Raw genomic sequence first — 20432 nt, forward strand, 5'->3', positions numbered from 1 at the left:
TGGCTAATCAACCCTTCCAAACTGACCTCTCACAGCTCAGCTCCAGACACCTCTCACCACAGTAGAGAACTTCCTGTCCTCTGAGCACATTCAAGTCCTTGACAAGCATTTATTATACAAGGCCTTCTATGTGCTAAGGGTTGTGCTAGGTGTTGGGGTTACAAGAACAAGAACAAAACAGCCTTTTTCTCAAGAAGTCTCTGAATTTTTGCTCATTTCATTCCTTTTCCCTGCTCACTTGGAACATCTAACTCTTCCACTTGCCCCAGCTGCTTGGCAGACTGGACAAAACCCTAGATTTAGAATCAAGAAGAGAGCTCGAATCCTGCCTCAGACACTTACTAGGTGACCCTGAGCAAGTCACTTAGCCTCTGTCTACTTCCATTTCTCACATCATCATTTTCCACCCAGCTGTCTTCCTCAACTTCCTGAACTCCAGAAGTCATCATCTGTAAGATGCAATCAACTCAGAAACTCACATCCCCTCAGATCATTTCTCACTCAACTACAGGACTTCATCATTCTTTGGGCCAAGCAGCCAATGGGAATAATAGCGCATTTAATGCACAGAGTTGTTGTAAAGTTCAAATGAGATTTGTGTGTGTGTATTGTGTATCTGTGTGTATACATAAAATCAATTTATGCATGTATAAAATATATGAGTGTGAATATATTTTCAAACCTTCAAATTCTATATATGCAATGTTGTCTATTATTATTTTAGGTCAAACTTTTCTGAAAAGTTTATCATGGTCACTGCAGCTAAGCTCCTTTACAGAAGAATATCTTGTTATCTTTGGACATACATGCATATATGTATCTATACACAATAACGTACATATATGCACATGCATGCACATAAATATATATGCATATATGTATACACATGGATATATTAGTGCAAACACACCCTTAACTGCCCAGTGAAACCATAAACTCCTTAAGGGCAGAACCTCAAAATAGTCTAGAAAAAGTGCTGGAGTTATAGCCTAAGAGGAGCTATTCAAACACATACAGATACATACAAACACATATACATACACACACGTGACTCATTATTTATATAACACTGAGCAAATCTCTTCATCTCTAGGCCTCCTTTTCCTTTTCTGAAATATTAGAGTAAGACAGAGTGATATCAGGTAGTGGGAGAGGCTGCAAAGATGTTTCATTAAATGGTTTGCGAGTTCCTTTGCAGTTCCAAATCTATGATCCTTTGAAATGCATTTTTATCTGCCTTTGTGCTAGCACAGACTTTCACACACAGGAGGAGCTCAGTAGTTACTGGATGATTGATTAATCATTTAGCAGGACAATTCACAACTGTTCTGATTCAGTCATATATGCATCAGCCCCTCTCTAGTTCATGTCTGGTCATGTATCGCCCCAGGGGTTCCTTTTTTGGCACATAGTGACTCCACAGTGGATGTCCACCCTGGGGCTGGTTCCCACATACAGCCAAGACTTGGGTTTTTAAATGCCATCAAAATTAGAATAACTTCTTCTTTGTGAGATGGAAAGACAAAGAGAGATGGAGATGGTGAGATAGAGCAGAGAAAGAAGACAAAATAGAGAAACACAAAGAGAAGTGCAGAGAGAGAGACAGAGACAGACAGAGAAAGACAGAGACAGAGAGACACAGAGAGAGAGAGACAGAGAGAGAGACAGAGAGACAGAGAGAGGCAGAGAAAGAGAGACAGAGAGACAAAGAGACAGAGAGACAGAGACAGAGAGACATACAGAGAGAGAGAGAGGCAGAGAAAGAGAGACAGACAAAGAGACAGAGAGACAGAAACAGAGACAGAGAGAGACACACACACAGAGAGAGAGAGAGAGAGAGAGAGAGAGAGAGAGAGAGAGAGAGAGAGAGAGAGAATATGTTCCCTACTGTCAAAAGTCTGAAATCCAGGTGTTTCCCCTATTGTTGAAGTGTCACATCAGGAGAACCTTATATGGGGGAGTCATATCAGGAGATTCCTGCCCTTTTTCTCTCTAAGTGCCAAAGTAGACAAATATAGCTTGATACAAAATTTCCCATAACTAGCTTATGAGTTGTGAGTTTTATAGGCGCTCTCTCTATTATTATTATTATTTGTGGTATTATGTATTACCAGTGGTTTCAGAATCTTTTCAAGTGGAAGGAAGCAGTGCAAACACATGTGGAAGTTTCTAAGTTAAAACCTTCTTAGCAAACTTGTAAAACAAAAGCCCTGTCCTCTGGATGCAGCTGTCAGCTCGGAAGGGAAGGGGTGTGGGTGTGGAGGGTGGAGGATTAGGGGGGAAAAGAGAGAATGACATTTCCTGGCCTTCTTCAATAGATCTTTCAGGCAGGGGTTGGAAGTTGCCTGTAGACTTGCTACCTGTCAGCTTACATTTCTAATACTCCCTCCATCCTTGGCACTTCCTCTCTAAAACAGTAGTCTTGGGAACTTTGATTGGCCACATCCCTTCTCCTCACTGAGGAACAAATGTTCTCCCTGAGAGGACCCATATTCTCATTTCTGATGACTGTTCTTATGCATACTGACTTCTCAGATTTTGAAATTATTCTAAGGTGAAGGAGTTGACTGTAGTCACAAAACAATTCAGTTTAATCCAATCCAATCCAATTCAATTCAACTCAACTCAATTAGAATTTGTTGAACAATTATTATTCAGTTCAGTAAACAATTAAACATCTGTTGTATACAAGATACCATACTGGGCATTTTTCTGGAATGGGAGAAAGGGTGTCTAAATCTGTGCTTTCATTGGAATAGAGAATTTCTGGTGAGGAAGCTCCTCTGCCAATGGAGGTTTGGAGACCATTCTACAATCTGTGGCCTTTGAATATTCCATGGGACACTGAGAGATTAAATGTTTTTCTAGGGCACTGAGTCAGAACGCATCAGAGATGGCCTTCAGCCCAAGGTTTCCTGTCTCTGGCTCTTTCTGCATTATAGTCCCTTTTAGGAAACTAGGAATAAAAACATGACAAAATGGTGTCCTCCCGTTCCTCAAGGAGGTGACAGTCTAAAAGGGAAGGAGGGAGAGGAGGAATACAAGTACCCAGATAAGTACAGTACAAAGTAGGATTTAATAGGGACAAAGGAGAGCCAGGGGAAATGCTAGGAGGAAATTGACAGGGAGAGATCTTTTTCTTCTAAGATGGAATGGAGAGGGATGTTGAGGAAGGCTTCAAGGAGGCAGATTTGAAAGAACTGAAGAGTTATTGTTGTTGTTGTTGAGTTGTTCTCAGTCATGTCTAACTCTTTGTTGACCCCATTAGAGGTTTTCTGGGTAAAGATACTGAAGTGGTTTGCCATTCCTTTCTCCAGCTCATTTGACAGATGAGGATATTGAGGCCAACAGAGTTTTTAAAACCCACAGAGTAAAATGACTTGCCGAGGGTCACACAGCTAGGAAGTATCTGAAGCAAAATTTGAACTCAGAAAGACAAATCTTCTTAATTCCAGGCCCAGTGTTCTATTCACTGTGCCACTAGCTACCCCCTAGAAAGACAGGAACTTCTTCAAGTAGAAATAGGAGATAAGCTGGGGTGAGAGGAACAAGTTCCATGTATGGGGGACATGCTTACCATCTCTGGGAAAGGTAAGGAAGGGAGGGAAGGAGATGGTTTGGATCATGTAACTTCAGAAACTTATGTGGAAAATTATTATTATATATAATTGTTATAATAAAATTTTTTTTAAAAAAGACAAAGAATGGGGAACAGAAGGGATGGCATAGCTGTGGAAGAGGGCAAATATGAGTGAGGGTTATTGAGTAGTCCAATATGGCAGGAACAAAGCATATATAAAGGGGAATTACATGAGATAGGAGACTGTATCCTGATTGTGAAAAGCCTTGAATGTCAAGTTTTAACTTTATTTGGGAGGTAATGGGGAGACATTGAAGGTATTCGAAAACAGGAATTACAAGATAATTTTGATGTATTAGGAAGATTATTTAAACATGAGCATCAGTCACTTGGTCCATAAACATTTATTCAATGCCTACTTTGTGCCAGGCATTTAGTTAAGCAGCAAAACCCCCCCAAAACAAAAAGCAGCAAAAAACAGTCCCTGTACCCCAGAAGCTGTCCCTAAGGAAAGTTTTTAAGCCAAATGACCACTTGTTAGATATATCATAATGGGAATTTTTTTCAGATGTGGCTTAGATTAAAGAGTGGCTGAAGCTCCTTCCAACTCATATATTCCATAATTATCCTACATGGGTTTTTGTATTTTTTTTTGTGTGTGACCTGGAACCCTGTGGCAGTCAGTCTAGTGTAGCCTTTGGATCCCTTTTCAGAATCATGTTTTTAAAAGCATAGAATTTCAAATGAAACCAATTATATTGAAATACAAATTTCAAGGGACAGTTGGGTGACTTAGTGGTTAGAGAACCAGAACTGGAGATGGGAGGTCCCTGGATTCAAATCTGGCCAAAGCACTTCCTAGTTAGGTGACTCTAGTTGCTTGACTCCAGTCACCTAGTCCTTACTGCTCTTTTGCTTAATATTGATTCCAAGATAGAAGGTAAGGATTTTAGAAAGAAAGCAAGCAAAAAAGCAAACAAGAAAGAAAGAAAAGAAAAAAGTTATCAAAATAGTAAAAAAAATAATATTCATGGATCCCATATTAAGAATTCCTCCTGCATACATACCTGATCTCAAACTATATTATAAAGCAGTAATAATCAAAACAATTAGATACTGGCTAAGAAATAAAGTGGTTGATCAGTGAAATAGATTAGGTCAGCATTGGTGAACTTCTCCAGAGTTTGAGTGCCCAGAGGGCAAGTTCAAGCTATCTGTGAGCCCCTGCATTATGGGAGAGAGCTGAGGGAGGAAGTGCTTGTTTTGGGCTGATAGACAGAGGGCAGGGCATGCAAAAAATGTCCTTGGGTGCTGAGAGGAGGGAGAATGGAACAGCTCCCCTCCCCAACACATGACAGTTACTGTCCAAAGCAATTTAGTGTTTGATAAAACAAAAAATCCAAACTTTTGAGGAAAGAACTCAGTATTTGACAAAAATTGTTGGGGAAACTGGAAAAATAGGCAGAAGTATGGCAGAAACTAGTCATAGGCCACCATCTCACACCATATACCAGGATAAAGTCAAAATGGATACATGATCTAGAATTAAATGATGACACCATAAATAAATTAGGGGTACATAGAAAAGTTTACCCATCAGACTTATAGATAAAGGAAGAACTTGTGACCAAACAAGACATAGAGAACATTTCAAAAAAATGAAATGGATAATTTTGATTGCAATAAACTAAAAAGGTTTTGTACAAACAAAACCAATGCAACCAAGATTAGAAGGGAAATAACAAATGCATAAAAAAGATTATAGCAAGTTTCTCTGACAAAAGCCTAATTTCTCAAATATATAGAGAACAGAATCAAATTTATAAGAATATAAGACATTCCCCCAATTGAAAAATGAACAAAGGATATGAACAGGCACTTCTCAGAGGAATAAATTAAAACTATGCATTGTCATATGAAAAAAAATGCTACAAATCACTATTGATCAGAGAAATGTAAATTAAAACAGCACTTGGAATACCACCTCACCCCTATCAGATTGATTAACATGACTAAAAAGGAAATCAATAACTGTTGGAAGGGATGTGGGAAAATTGGTACACTAATAGTTGGTGGAACTGTGAACTGATACTCTGGGGAGCAATGTGGAACCAGACTTAAAGGACTATAAAACTATGCAGACCCTCTGACCCAGTAATGTCACTATATGGTCTGTTTCTATCCTAAATAGATCAGAGATAAGGGGAAAGGACCTACCTGTACCAAAATATTTTTAACAGCTCTTTTTGTTGTGACAAATAATTGGAAATTAAGTGGTTTTCTAACACTCGGGGAATGGATAAACAAGTTGTGGTATATTGTTGTAATGGAATATTATTGTACCATAAGGAATGATGAATAGGAAAAGTTCAGAAAAACCTGAAAAGATTTCTATGAATTGATGCAAAGTGAAGTGAGTAGAACCAGGATAATGATGCATACTAGTAATAGAAAAATTATATGATGATCAATTGTGATGGACTAAACCATTATCAGCAAAGCAAGAATCCAAGATAACCACAAAGGTCTTATGATGAAAATAGTATAATTATTGGGGGTTGAGGCAGATCAGTGCATACCATCTTTCATTATATTTCCTTCATGAGATCTTTATTTTAGGTCTGTTTTGTGTTTTCTACCACATGAAGAATATGGATATATGTATTGCATGAAAATATGGTTATAACCTATATCAGACTATTTACTACCTTGGGGAGGGTTTGGGGGCAAAGTTAGGAAGGGAGAAAATCTGAATTCTAAAATGTCAGAAAACAATTGTCAAAAGTTGTTTCTACAGATACATGAACAAATAAATTAAAAGATAGAAAAGAAAAAAGGGAATATCATCAATTTGATTTTCCTCACTTTTTTAAAATGTTAGGTTATCCATTTACCCATTTTTTCCTTTCCCCCACCATAATAAAATAAAACCTAGCTCTGAATTTCATTTAAAAAAAAAAAGACTTTCCTTTGGGAAGTCATCTCTAGCTTCAATAGGCCATGGGAAGAACCTCCTTTTTTGATTTCTGCAGTCAATACCATACCACATATGCCTTATTTTTTTTCTTCTGGACATATCAGCCTGCTTGCAAGTCTTATCTTTTGGTCCAGAAAGTGAATCCCTCAAAGGCATGGACTACTTGTTGTTGGGTTTTTGTTTGTTTGTTTGTTTGTTTGTTTCTTTTTGGTGCCTAGCACAGACTTGATGAGGCACTCAGACCACAAGATCATGGAATCTCAAATACCTGCCCAGATGTCTCTCTCCTGGGACATGGGAAATAGGAATTGGGCACACAGGTGACCCCCCTACAATCACAACAAGGAGGCATCTGGTCCCTGCTGGAAATCATTCTCCTTTAATGCTGTCCATGCCTCTTTGAGAAGATTGGGAAGCATTTCTTGATATCAAGATTATGTCTGCCTCTTTAGAATTTTGGTTCACTTCTCCTCTCCTCTGGGGAGAAGCAGAACCAACCCAAATCTTCTTCCACGTGGTGGTCTTTCAAAGACTTGAACTCATGTACCATATTTCTCTACCAAGAATTCTCCCCTTTTCCAGAAGTCCACTTTAAAACTACTCTGGACAAATCCACTAAATATATTCTTTTTGACTGGTCAGTTGATGAACCAACAAGACCATTTCCCCTTTAATTAAAAAAAAAGATGCCAGCATGAATGGACAGATGACCAGTAAGACTATTTAATAGCCTAAGATAAGGTGGGGTGTCGTGGAAAGGACACTTGGAGGAAAATTTGATCTTGAGACCTGGATCCTTCACTTTCTAGGTGTGTGATCTTAGGTAAGTCACTTAACTTCAGCCTCAGTTTCCTTGCCTATAAAATATTTACAATAATATTATTCACCACTTAGGGCTGTTGTTAGGATCAATTGTGATGACATAAGCAAAGCACTCTACTCTTTTTATAAGTGCTAATTATTATTCCTTATTATTATTTGTATTCTCTGGTACAGATTTTAGCATCTCTCCGACTTAATCTGTTAAATGCAGATGATTAGATATTTGCTGTAAGATGATTGCTAAGGACTGCTTGATTCTTAGTCAATTATTAACTCAGGCCAGAAACAGAAAAATGAACTTGTTATCTTATGACCCCTGGCAGACCCTATTCTGAGAACTCCTGCTCCAGTGAGCACCTCCACCCTATTGAGTTAACAAATATGCTTAGATTCTCGTCTTATACCCTGGGCCAGCTCAGCTTTGTTTCATAAAACCAACTTTCTACCTGGGTTTCCTATTTGAGGTCCCTATGAATTTACTGGGACACACTGGAGGGTGGATTTCCTTCCAATACCATATTTGACCACTGATAGTTTTCTAAAGCTCACACCCCCAATGCTATGATTTTGTAGTCCAGTCGTTTCAGTTGTAGCTGCCTCTTCATGACTCCATTTGGAGTTTTCTTGATAGAAATACTGGAGGAGTTTGCCATTTCCTTCTCCAACTCATTTTACAGATGGGGAAACTGAGGCAAGCAGGGAGAAGTGACTTGCCCAGGATCACACAGCTAGTGTCTGAGGCAGGATTGGAACTCAGGAAGATGAGACCTCCTGACTCTAAGCCTGGCACTCTATCCACTATACCATTGAGCTACCCTAACTCTGTGGAAGGAACTGGATATAGGGTCAAAAGATGCTGGTTTTAGTCTTGGCTTTGTAATTGTCAGTCTCTTTAACTGGGAAAGCTAACTAGCCTCAGAGGCAGAGACTCCTAACCTTTTCTGTGTCCTGGACCTCAATGGCAGTCCGATGGACTCCTGAGAAGAAGGTTTTTAAATGCATGAGATTAGGATTAGAAAGAAACCAAAGATAGTTCTCAGCCAGACCTAATGTTAGGAGTTCCTGGGTTCAAATCTAGCCTCAGACTCTTCCTTGCTGGGTGATCCTGGGTAAGTCACTTAACCCTCATTGTCTAGCCTCTTCTGTCTTGGAACCAATACTTAGTATCAATTCTAAGATAGAAGGTGAGGGTTTATTTTTTTTTTAAAAGGAAAAAAAAGGGAGAAATTGTTGTCAAAATATTTAAGAAAAACCATGTTCATGGACCCAAGTTAAGATCTTCCATTTGATGGATTTTAGCTTCCTCATCAGTAAACTGTGTAGAAGTGACTCAAGAACCCTATAAGGTTCCTCCCAGCTCTAAATCCTGTGATTCCATGGTCCATCGAACGTGATGATCTAGCAACCAATTAATCACCTATATTTTATTAATCGTCTCTTGTGTGCCAGGCACGGCGATGGGTGCTAGGGAAATAGAGACCAAAGGGAAACAGCCTTTGCCTTCGTGAATTTAGGCTCTATTAAGGAAGATGCATATATTAAAATATATATATATATGTGTATATATATACATAATGCATTGATATATCAAGCACGCATATGTGCATGTATATGTATGTATGTGTGCTTGTGTGTGTATATTTCACATCCTGGATGAAGAATGCGTATATGTGTGTATACATATATATCCCCACATATAAATATATCATATAAATATATATAAAAATAAAAATATAAATTAGTATGGGGGTATATTTATATCCACTGTACCAGCTTGCTGCCCTATCTGGTATGGTGCAGCAGATAGCGTTCAGGGCTTGGAATCAAGAAGACTTCAGTTCAAATCTGACCTCAAACACTTACCAGCTCTGTGACCCTGGGCAAGTCATTTCATGTCTATCTACCTTCTCTGTAAAATGAACTGAAGAAGGAAATAGTGAATCACTCTGATATCTCTGCCAAGAAAACCTCAAATGGGGTCATAAAGAATCAGATATCACTGAAAATAACTAAACAATACATCTGTGTATATGAATATATGCAAAATAAAAATATAAAATGAAATTTAAAAAGTAGTTGCATTGGAGGGGCAGTTGGATGACTTAGTGGATTGAGAGCCAGGTCTAGAGAGAGGAGGTCCTGGGTTCAAATCTGGCCTCAGACACTTCCCAGCTGTGTGACCCTGGGCAAGTCACTTGACCCCCATTGCCTACCCCTTACCACTCTTCTGCCTTGGAGCCAATACACAGTATTGACTCCAAGACAGAAGGTGAAGGTTTAAAAAAAAAAGTAGTTGCATTGGGGGGATCAAGAAGGGATTTGCAGATAAGGAGGTACATGACTTCAGTCTTCAAGGAGTTAATTTTTTATTATATTATATATTTATTATTTATATAATATTTTTGTATATAATGTTCTTGTATTTTTTTTACATAGTAACTGTGAGTTGAATGTGGATCAATACCTTTAGGTTCTTATTTCTATAGAGTATAGCCCCAGAATCTAGATAATAAAGGATTACATGAGGTCTTTTGAGGAGCATTCATTTCAAGGATGAGGGATGGGTATGGCCAAGCTCCTATGTAGAAATGGCCCACTGGGATTCAGCTAATTTTTTTAACCTCTTCAGGCATGGAAGATAATAGTAATAATAATAATAATAATAGCATTTATATGTGTCGGTTTGCAAAGTGCTTTACAAATATTATCTCCTTTAGTCCTCACAACACAGCTTCTGAGGCTCCAAACCAGGAAAGCCTCCTCCTCCTGCTATGAAGAGTTCCAAGCCACTTTTCTCTGTCCCACAGCCCAAGTTTACTAGGAGACAGGATTTCCTGAAATGCCTCGGTGAACATTTGGCCACCGTCACCCCTGTATTAATAGAATTCACCTCTGTCTCCTTACCTCTCTCCCACTTCTTCTATCACAGCCTAGTAAAAGGGCAATTAGGTTTGGGCAATTAAAGTGATTTACTCACCAGCATTAAGTGTTGCAGCACCTGTGCGTATCTGTGGAAGGAGAGAGAGTTGCATTAATTCCCATCCAGGCAGCCAGGGCTGCACTGAGGCTGAGGTGAGGTTTTATTTACAAGTTCAAGGCCAGTCGGGCCGCTGGGAGACTCACGCTTTCTCTGAAGACAGCAGCTCCTGAGCGATGACATAAGCTCGGGATTGTCCTTCCTTCTGTGGGAGAAAAGACAGGACAAGTAGGAACAGCTGATGTTAATGAGGGACAGTAGATGGGACAAGGAGATGACAACACCGAGTTTACCGGTCTGGAGGGTAGAACCAAGACAGACTGATGTGCTTTCTGTAGAAGATGACTCCTTAGTCTTTCCCCTCCTCCCAAAGAATTATTGACCCCAAATTCTAGAGGATGAGTACCAGCCAACACTGAAGCCAGCAGGTTCTTCTAAGTTGGAAAGCACAAACTTGGCTCCCTGAACCACATTGGGAATTCACAGAATCTCAGAGTTGAGGATCTTGGTGTCCATCAATTACATCTGATTCCTGGTCAAAGATCCTTTCAACAAAGACTTCGACAAGTGGTCACCAGCCTCCACTTGAAATCCTCCAGTGAGGAGGAATCCACTACTTTCCTGGGCAGCCCATTCCACGTTCCAATTACTCTACTAGTCAGGATGTTTCCTTTCATTGAGCTGAAAGCTGCTTCTTCCTTCTTCCCCACCCTACTCACTCACTGTCCCTAGTTTTATCCTCTGGGGCCAGGAGGAACAAGGTGGGATAGATTCTTCTATAGTCCTTTAAATTCTCATGTACCTTAGACTTCCTAAGCCCAGTGATCAGGTCTTCTCTAGGTTAATCATCTCAGGTTCATTCCATCAATCTTTACTTGACAAAAGCTCCCATCTTCTCATTGAACTCCTTGGTTTGTATTCTAGCTTCTCAGTGCCCTAATTAAAAAATGGTAGCCTAACTGGAAACAATACAGGAGAGTTGGTCTGACCAAGGTAGACTATGGCAGAATCAGAGATTTAGATCTAGAAGGAACCTCAGAATCAGCAAACAATCATTTTATCAAGCACAGCACTGTCCCTGTCTTTGAAGAGCTCCTGTTCTCATAAGGAAGGTCCCATGTGAAAAATTGTACTTAATAAATGTCCATCAATAGGTATTTAGTCATGTCCAACTCTTCATGACCCCATTTGGTTTTCTTGGCAAAGACACTAGAATGGTTTGCCATTTCCTTCACCAGCTGATTTTATAGATGAGAAAACTGAGGCAAACAGAGTTAAGAGACTTGCCCAGGGTCACATGGCTAATAAGTGTCTGAGGCTGGATTTCAGCTCAGATCTTCCTGGCCCCAAGCATGGCACTTTATTTGTTGTTCCACCTAGCTAAGTGGCAGATCTAAATTCTTGTCATGGTTCTCCTGTCCTTCTCTTCTCTTCTCTTCTCTTCTCTTCTCTTCTCTTCTCTTCTCTTCTCTTCTCTTCTCTTCTCTTCTCTTCTCTTCTCTTCTCTTCTCTTCTCTTCTCTTCTCTTCTCTTCTCTTCTCTTCTCTTCTCTTCTCTTCTCTTCTCTTCTCTTCTCTTCTCTTCCTTACTTGCCTGTATATCCCTAGTGGCTAGCATGAAGTAAATACTTTATAAATCATGTTTTCCCTCTGTGTCTCTGCCTTGACCTCAGGTTCCTATTCAGTAAAATGGGAAAATATGGACCATCTGATCATGTCCAGAAGAACGCTGGAACCATAGCACATACTAGAGCTGAAATGGACCCTAAAGATTATCTTCTAGTCCAATTCTGTTATCTTACAAATAGGGACACCTGAGCAGAGGATCTAAGCAGCCTGCCCCCATGTGTTACCACTGGTAGGTCTCTGGGTCTGTCCCCCTTTCCCTGCTCTTTCTCAGGCATCTTCTGCCTCTGACATTCTAGGATCCTTCTCTCCAGCGGGCAGGTCTGTACCCTACCTAGGTTTTCTCAAAGTGGTGTATAAGTGTGAAGTCCGTCTGGAACCCACCAGAGAAGTCGGCAGAGAATGGGAGGAGGCTCAATGGTTACATCTTTCTCTCGCCCCTTGGGATTGTCTCTCCTCTCCCCACCCTGGCACAGGTCACTTTGCACGTCCCCTGCGGAAGGGGCCAGTCTGTTGCCAGACCTGCTAGTACCCAAGAGGCAGGGTCTGGGTGGTCCTCCCTGGCACGCCCCAGTCCCTCCCTCACTTCTGTATACAGAGGATCTCGCTTTTGTAACTCCAGCCTTGATTAATGTGTCTTTCCCTAGACCCACAGCGAAAGACCTGAGTGGGAGATCACGTGAACCATCTAGGGCTAACTCCTAGACGTGTCTCTAGGCGTTGCCCTCCCTGAGTTATTTAATTGCTGTTTGTTTAACCAGGAAATGAACTCCAAGACTGACGACAGTATCCAGAGACAGACTTCTGGGAACGGAGGGGCCTCCTCCCCCAGGAGGGCGTGGAGTGGTCTGGAGGGGGGTCTCTCCCTATCAGGTTTCTCAAACAAAGGCCAAGCCATGTATTTAAGCCTCCCCTTTTGTGTGTGACGGATCTTTATTATCTCCTCTTTGTCCTTAGGCGCCTGGTGCATTCCCACGTTTCCTTCCCAGGGTCCAGCTTGGGCTATTTGCACGAGGCCAGCCCAGGAGAGGTGGCTGGTCAAGGTCAGGGCTGAGGCCACTGCTCCCTGACCCCCCAGTTATCAGATGAGGTAGCCGGGAGCCTGCTAGAAGAGCTTGGTCTTTCTCAGGGAGATGGCTCAAGCCATCAGCCTGAAAATCCACAGAGGAGACGGAAAAAGACTGGACAAATTCAAGAGATTTGACTTTCCTTTTTTTTTTTTACTCTTATCTTTTCATCTTAGAATCGATATTGTGTATTGCTTCCAAGGCAGAAGAGCAGTAAGGGATAGGCAATGGGAGTCAAGTGATTGTCCATGATCACATAACTAGAAAATGTCTTTGATTTGAAGATTTGAACCCAGGACCTACCATCTTTAGACCTGCCTCTTAGTCCACTGAACCACTTGGCTATCTCCTGATTTTCCTAATCTTAGTTCCACTAGGATTTGTGTGAGATGATCTTCGGCAAATCATAGGATTACAGAATGAAGGCATGTCAGTGATGGGTCATTTTTGTTGTTCAGTTGTGTCTGACTCTTTGTGACTCCATTTGGGGTTTTCTTGGCAAAGATACTAGAGTGGGTTTACCATTTTCTTCTCTGACTCATTTGACAGATGAGGAAACTGAGGCAAACAAGGTGAAGTGACTTGCTCAGGGTCACACAGCTAGTAAGTGTCTCAGACCAGATTTGATCTCAAGTTTTCCTGACTCCAAGCCCACCTAGCTGCCAGATTAGTCATTTAGTCCCATCCATCTCATAACAGAAACCCCATCTACAACATCCCAGAGATGAATCATCTAGTCTCCACTTGGAGACCTCCATTGAGAAGCAATCCGCTATCTCTTGGGGCAGCCCATTGTACCTCTGTACAGGTCTGAATGCTGGATAGTTTTTCCTTATATTAAGTAGAAAGCTGTTTCCAGCCAACTTCCCTCCATTGCTCCTAATTCTGGACTTTCTGGTCAAATAAAAATAAATCAAATCCCTTGTCTAAACAATAGTCCTTCAAATACTTGAAGGCAGCTATCATTTCCTTTCCCCTCCCTCCCCTCTAACATTCAACATTTCTGACTTCTTTTGTTAATCTAGGTGGTTCAGTGGATAGAGCCTCAGGTCTGGAGTCACAAAGACTTGAGTTTAAATCTTGTGTCAGATACTTACTAGCTGTATGACCCTGGGTAAGCCACCTAACCACTATTTGCCTCAGTTTCCTCATCTGTAAAAGGGGGGAAATTATACCAGCACCTACCTCCCAGAGGTGTCCTGAGGATCAGATAAGATAATAGTTGTCAGCCTTAGCTTGCTATATAATGTCAACTATTGGGGTGGTGATGGTGATGGTGATGATGTCTTCCCAACATTTCATTTACCCTTTTCTGGATGTTTTCCAGTTTTCTGATATCCTTCTAAAAAGGCTGCTTCTACTCTACCTCCGAGCCTCCATTTCCTCATCTATCAAATGGGAGGTAATGATTCTTACCTCATAAGTTCTAATCTGAAGATCAAATAACAAAGTAAATTTAAAAATATTTTAAAAATGATTCTTAGAGCAGAAAGTACCCTACAGATAACAGGGCTGGCCTCATGCAAGGAAGGGAGGGAGGGAGGGATTAGGATTTCCCCTTTGAGAGATGACAAAACCAGGTCCAGATAGTAGCATTGATGGCAGTCCAGAGGTTTTATATAACTCTGATTGTTAAGTTTCCTTACATGGAACTGAAATGTGTTTCTCTGTCATTTCCCTGCCCTTCTCCACATGGGTCCTAGATCTGCCCTTTGGAGCAAACGGGACAAGTGTAATCATCCCTCTTTCACAAGATTGACCTTCATCTGCTTGTAATTGGCTCTCATGTCGCCCCACTGGTCTTGTCCAGGCTGGCCATCTTCAATGAGCAAAGCAGCCTGGGTGCCTCAGAGAGTCCTCCGAGACTAGAGGATCACTGGCAGGGGACGAGAGCACTTCAGGTTGGAAGGGATTTTAGAGACCATCACATTTTTGTCTCTTATTTTGTCTCTGACTCCCCCAAAATGGGGTCAGGGAGGGTAAGCGATTATTATAGTTACAAGGCTATTACTGAGCTAGGATCCAACATGAGCCCTCTAATTCCAAAAAGGACATGAGGCGGATAGAGTGCCAGACCTGGAGTCAGGAAGACCTAAGTTCAAATCTGTTCTCAGATACTTACTAACTGTATGACTCTAGACAAGTCACTCAACCCTGTTTGCCTCAGTTTCTTCATCTGTAAAAGGAGCTGGAGGAGGTAATGGAAAACCACTCCAGTATCTTTGCCAAGAAAACCCCAAATAGGTCACCTAGTGAGAGATGACTGAAAAACAACTGAATAGCAACAATTCAGAAAGTGAAATGGAATGTCTAGGTGTGTTGAATGTGTCTCCAGGTGTGTGGGAGCTACCACCTATCTATGGAAAGCTGATTGTTAAAATTTTCAGTGTGAGAATCAGAAAACTCTACAAATCCAAACTTGATCTATTTTGTTGATTGTTTAGATTTGAAAAAGTGATGGAGAAAATATTAATAATGTTGATTTAAGTTAAAAGTGTGCCTAGCATACCAAAGTTACTGAAGTCTGCAATTCCTTTGAGTTGCAGTGCCATCTCTAGGCTTATATCTCAGAGACCAAAGAAACAGGGAAAGAATCTGATGTGTACAAGATATTTATATCTGCTCTTTTTGGGGCAGCAAAGGACTGGAAGCCAAGTGAGTACCTATCAGTTGGAGAATAGTTAAGCATACTGTGGGCAGCTAGATGGTGCAGTGGATCAGGGCTTGGAGTCAGGAAGATTCATCTTCATGAATTCCAATCCAGTCTCAACTACTTTACTAGCTGTGTGAACCTGGGCAAGTCACTTAACCTTGTTTGCCTTGGTTTCTTCATTTGTCAAATGAGCTGGAAAAGGAAATGGCAAACTGCTCCAGTATCTTTACCAAGAAATAACTATACAACACCAAAATACTTATATAGTTTTGCAAAGCTCTTTGTACACATTATTTTATTTGATCCCCACAACAACCTTAGGAGGTAGATGCTGTTATTATCCTCATTTTACAAATGAGGAAATTGAGGAAGGCAGAGGTCAAGTAGTCACACAGTCAGTAAGTGGATGAGGCAGGATTTTGAACTCAGCTCTTTCTTGTTCCATGGCCAATTCTCAACCCACTATTGTATCTCACTGACTCATTGGAAGAAGATCTGATGAGTTGGAGCTTGGAAGTGAAGACTGATTTTGGAGTCAGAAAAGGAAACAGGCAGACACAGGTTAAGTGACTTGTCCAAAGTCACACAGTTGGTGAGTGTCTGAGCCTGGTTTGAACCCAGATTTTCATGATTCTAGGCTCAGAGCTCTGTCCACTGCAATGCCTAGTTGCCCACTGTGTAATCTTGAGTAAGTCACTTCCTCTTCCTGAGCCTCAGTTTCCCCAGGTGTAAAACAAGGGAGTTATATATACTGGATAGTTGCCAAGGTCACTTTCAAGCCTAGAGACTATTCCATCATAATATATGAAAAGGCAGTGATGTGAAAGTTGAGGATCTGGATGGGAGGGAAAAAGAATTCCAGGCAGTGAGACCATCATGAAAGAAGTAGGGAAGACGCATAGGGAATGTTTTAGAGAGTTGTAGCATTAGTATGTTAGAAAAGAGCAGTGAATTTGGAGGCACAAGTTCTGGGTTCAAATTTGACCTTGTGACACCACCTTACCTTTCTGGTCTAATCTTCTATGTCTGATAAAATGAGGAGGGTGAACTTAAAAATTTTTTTTCTAGCTCTAAGTCTCTGCCTCTATGACCAAGACTGTGGGGGAAGGAGATCAGGAATAATGTTGTTAAGTTTAGGCTCAGGGATCAGTTTCATTGCTCCAAGATGACATAAAAAGCCAGCAGCTGGATCCAAGAATCCTGATGTCCACCCTGTCCACCTCTTCTGGCCATAAGGCTACCCGAACACATTCTTTCCTTCTCAATATTCAGGATAGGATTTATGGAACAGGCTCAGCAATTACTTGGTATTTCATCGATGGAAGCCACGGAAGAGAAATCTAATTTTTCATCCTAGTACCTCTCTCCTACCTGTGATAACAGCAGGACTTGCCTCCTTGGACACCATGCTCTGACCAGGGCTTCCTCTTTTGGGCATCAGCTAACTATTCATCACATGGTAGGACCCAGTGAAGGATGGGACCTGAGAGATCATGTAGTCATGAGATCAGCCTTAACACTGCACAGAGAAGGAAACTGAGACCCAAGGAGAGGAAGGGATTTGCCCATGGCCACTTAGGATTAGCTCCCACCTTACCTTCCATCTTAGAATCAATAATGTGTCTTGGTTCTAAGGCAGAAGAACAATAAGGGCTAAGCAATTGAAGTTAAGTGACTTGCCCAGGGTCACACAGCTTGGAAGTGTCTGAGGCCAGCTTTGAATCCAAGACCTCCCATCTCAATCCACTGAGCCACCTAGCTTGCCCTCCACCCCAACTCTTTGGGGGCTTCCTATTGCCTCTAGGATAAAGCATAAACTCCTCAACCTGGCATTTCTAGTCATTCACAGTCCAGTTCCAGCCCACCTTTCCAGACATTTCATATGTTGTACATTTTACCCAAACTGATCTATGAATTGCTGAGCTGGTGTCTCAAATCCTTCCATCTCTCTCCCAACCCCATGGCTTCCTTGCCCCCACACCATGTCCAGAATGCACTTCCTTCTCACCTCTCACTCGTTTTGAATACCTAGCTTCCTCCGAGGCTTAGCTCAAGTGCTGCTTCCTACAGGAAGTCTTTCTGGCCCTCCTACTAATGATCACTCCACTCTCCCTGCCATTTAATCCTGTATAAACTTGTCTGTTTATATTGTTTTTAACCCACTACTAGAATACCAGTTCCTTGAGGGTAGAGACTATTTTCCATTTTGTCTTTATATCCCCAAAGACTATAGAAGAGAGTGATAGGACATGGAATCCCAGGATCTGGGTTCGAATCTAGTTTTGCCACTTACTACCTATATAATCTGGAGAGAAATATTATTTAATCTCTTAGGGTCTCAATTTTCTCTTTAAAGAAGGGATTAGACCAGATGAATAGTAATGTCCCTTCCTGCTCTAAATCAGTGAATATGTGATCTTACTCATTGCCTGATGTCCACTGAGGGCCATAATCTCTAGAGTTGGAATGATCCTCAGATCATTTTATCTTTACAGAAAAAAATGAAACTCATAAAGGAGAGGAGACCTACTCAGGGACATGCAGTTAATGTAGTGGACCCAGGGCTCGAGGATTGTGATTTCTGATCCCCAAGGCCAGAATTCTTTCTATTACACTACTGATGCTTTGTTTATAAATTCCAGAATGTCCTTGTGGGTAAAGAACAGTTCTTTCTTCTTCTGGAAGCACAAAGGGGCCTGTACTATTCCAGGTCAATTTTCAGTGGCCTCAAAAGGCAGATACCAATGTTTCCCTTTTCTTGGTCATTAAAAGGAAGCATATTGAGGCTAAAAACTAAGGGACTGGCTTCCAGGCCTACTGTCTTCAGTAGGACAGGGCTGCTGCAGGTCAAAATCCAAGGCGTGTTTTAACTCCCTGCCATTTTCTCCACTGTGTCTTGGGAGAAAACCCCCTAAAACAAAGACCTTTTTAATCCAGTGAAATCGATGATTTCTTAAAAGGGTTGGAGTATCCCCTCGCCTCTTGAAATCAACATTCATTTTCTGCTTCTCTTTGGACATTTGGGGGTTAAAGATTCTGGCGAAGCAGAATGATTAATGGGACCTGGAAACCAATCCCACCCAGCAGAGAGATAAGACGAGGCCAGAATCTTTCAGCTTTATGAGCCAGTTTCAGGGACTCCTGCTTGGACTGTGCCTTTCTATGGGGAGCTCTCTATCTCAGCCATTTACCTGTTTGCTGTCCATGTCCAAGGTCCTGAGCTCTAGCTCTCTGACTTGACTTGCTGGGGTCCCTTTCTGAGCTCAGAGAGGACAGGAGCATGGATTCAGAGTTGGAAGAACTCTTCCAGGTCATCTAATCCAACTCCCTTAAATTACAGGTGAAGAAACTGAGGTCCAGAAAAAATGTGTCTTGCCAAGGTCAGCCAGTAAGTGAGGGTCCAGATTTGAACCTGAGTCTTCTGACTCCAAATTTAGCCCTCTTTCCATAGTACAGATTGGTTTCTAACATGGTGCAGTGAAAAGAACAATGGAGAGGGAGTCTAAATTCCTCTGGCCAGTTTTCAAGGACCTCTCCAATTTGGCACCAACTTATCTCCCACCATTGTCTAACCGTCTGCTTCAGCCAGACTGCTCTTATCATTCTCTGAATTCACCATACACATTCTACCTCTCATTCCTGGGCCTCTGACTTCATAGGATCCCACATTTAGAGTTGGAAAGGGCCTTAGGGATCACCTAGACCAACCTCTTCCTTTTATAGGAGAGGAAATTGAAGTCAGTAGAAGTTAAGTGACTTGACCAAGATCACTCAGTAAGAAGCAAGCTAGGATTCAAACTCAGGATCCCTTACATGGTCTGTCATCTCCTTCTGCAACTCATTTTACAGATGAAGAAACTGAGGCAGAATTTAATGACTTTCCCAAGGTAACATAGCTAGTAAGTGTTTGAAGCCAGATTTTACTCCAAATATGGCCCACTATCCACTGTACCACCCATATGCTTAGGAATTCTTAATTATAGGTCTACAACTAAGTGGCATTGAGAGGAGGGAAGTAGTCACTAGATTTGCAGTTGAAGGCTTTAGGTTCCAAAATTTACCTCTAACTGCTGCTAACTAGTTATGGAGACAGCTAAGTGGCTTAGTAGATAATGTTACAGATCTTGTTTGACTTCAGATATTTACTAGCTGTGTGACCCTGGGCAAGTCTTTGTTTGCTTCAGTTTGCTCAACTATCAGATGAGCTGGAGAAGAAAATGGCAAACCACCCTAGTCCCTTTGCCAAGAAAATCCCAAATGGAGTCATGAAGAGTTGATGTGACTGAAAACGACTCAATAATAATAAAAGCAAATAGAAAACACTTTAAAGATAAGGACCATAATGGCATACTTTTTCTCTTTCCTTCCCATACATACCCTGCTTCTCTTTCTCCCTCTCTCTCCCTCCCTCCCTCTCTCTCTCTCTCTCTCTCTCTCTCTCTCTCTCTCTCTCTCTCTCTCTCTCTCTCTCTCTGTCTCCCCCCCACCCCCTAAACCCTAGCACAGTGGCTTTCAGCTACAGGATAGAGCCGAGAAAACACTGGAGTAGCCTAAGAGAGCTGATTCGAGTCTTCCATTTCCCAATTATGAAACCTTAGCTGGGACTGTGAGCTTCAGCTTCTCCCTTTGTAAAGTGGGAAATAACAACAATCCCTGTTCTACCTGGGGCACCTCTTGAAGGCTCAGAGGAAACAAAAGATGGAAAGCTCTTTCTGAACTGTAACTAATAAA

At 41.4% G+C, this 20432-nt stretch overlaps 1 protein-coding gene across 2 annotated transcripts in view; it reads right to left on the reverse strand.

The window, feature by feature from the left end:
• Positions 1 to 20432, reverse strand: part of FGD5 (FYVE, RhoGEF and PH domain containing 5) — a 201035-nt gene that overhangs the window by 79598 nt on the left and 101005 nt on the right. For both annotated transcript variants that reach the window (XM_007500268.2, XM_007500267.2), the window contains exons 4-5: positions 10503 to 10561; positions 10357 to 10387 (exon numbers count right to left, since the gene is read on the reverse strand). In XM_007500268.2, coding sequence (XP_007500330.2) covers positions 10357 to 10387; positions 10503 to 10561 — 90 coding nt within the window. The remainder of the gene's footprint in view (positions 1 to 10356; positions 10388 to 10502; positions 10562 to 20432) is intronic.

This window comes from Monodelphis domestica, chromosome 7 (assembly GCF_027887165.1).
Source record: "Monodelphis domestica isolate mMonDom1 chromosome 7, mMonDom1.pri, whole genome shotgun sequence".
NCBI lineage: Eukaryota > Metazoa > Chordata > Mammalia > Didelphimorphia > Didelphidae > Monodelphis > Monodelphis domestica.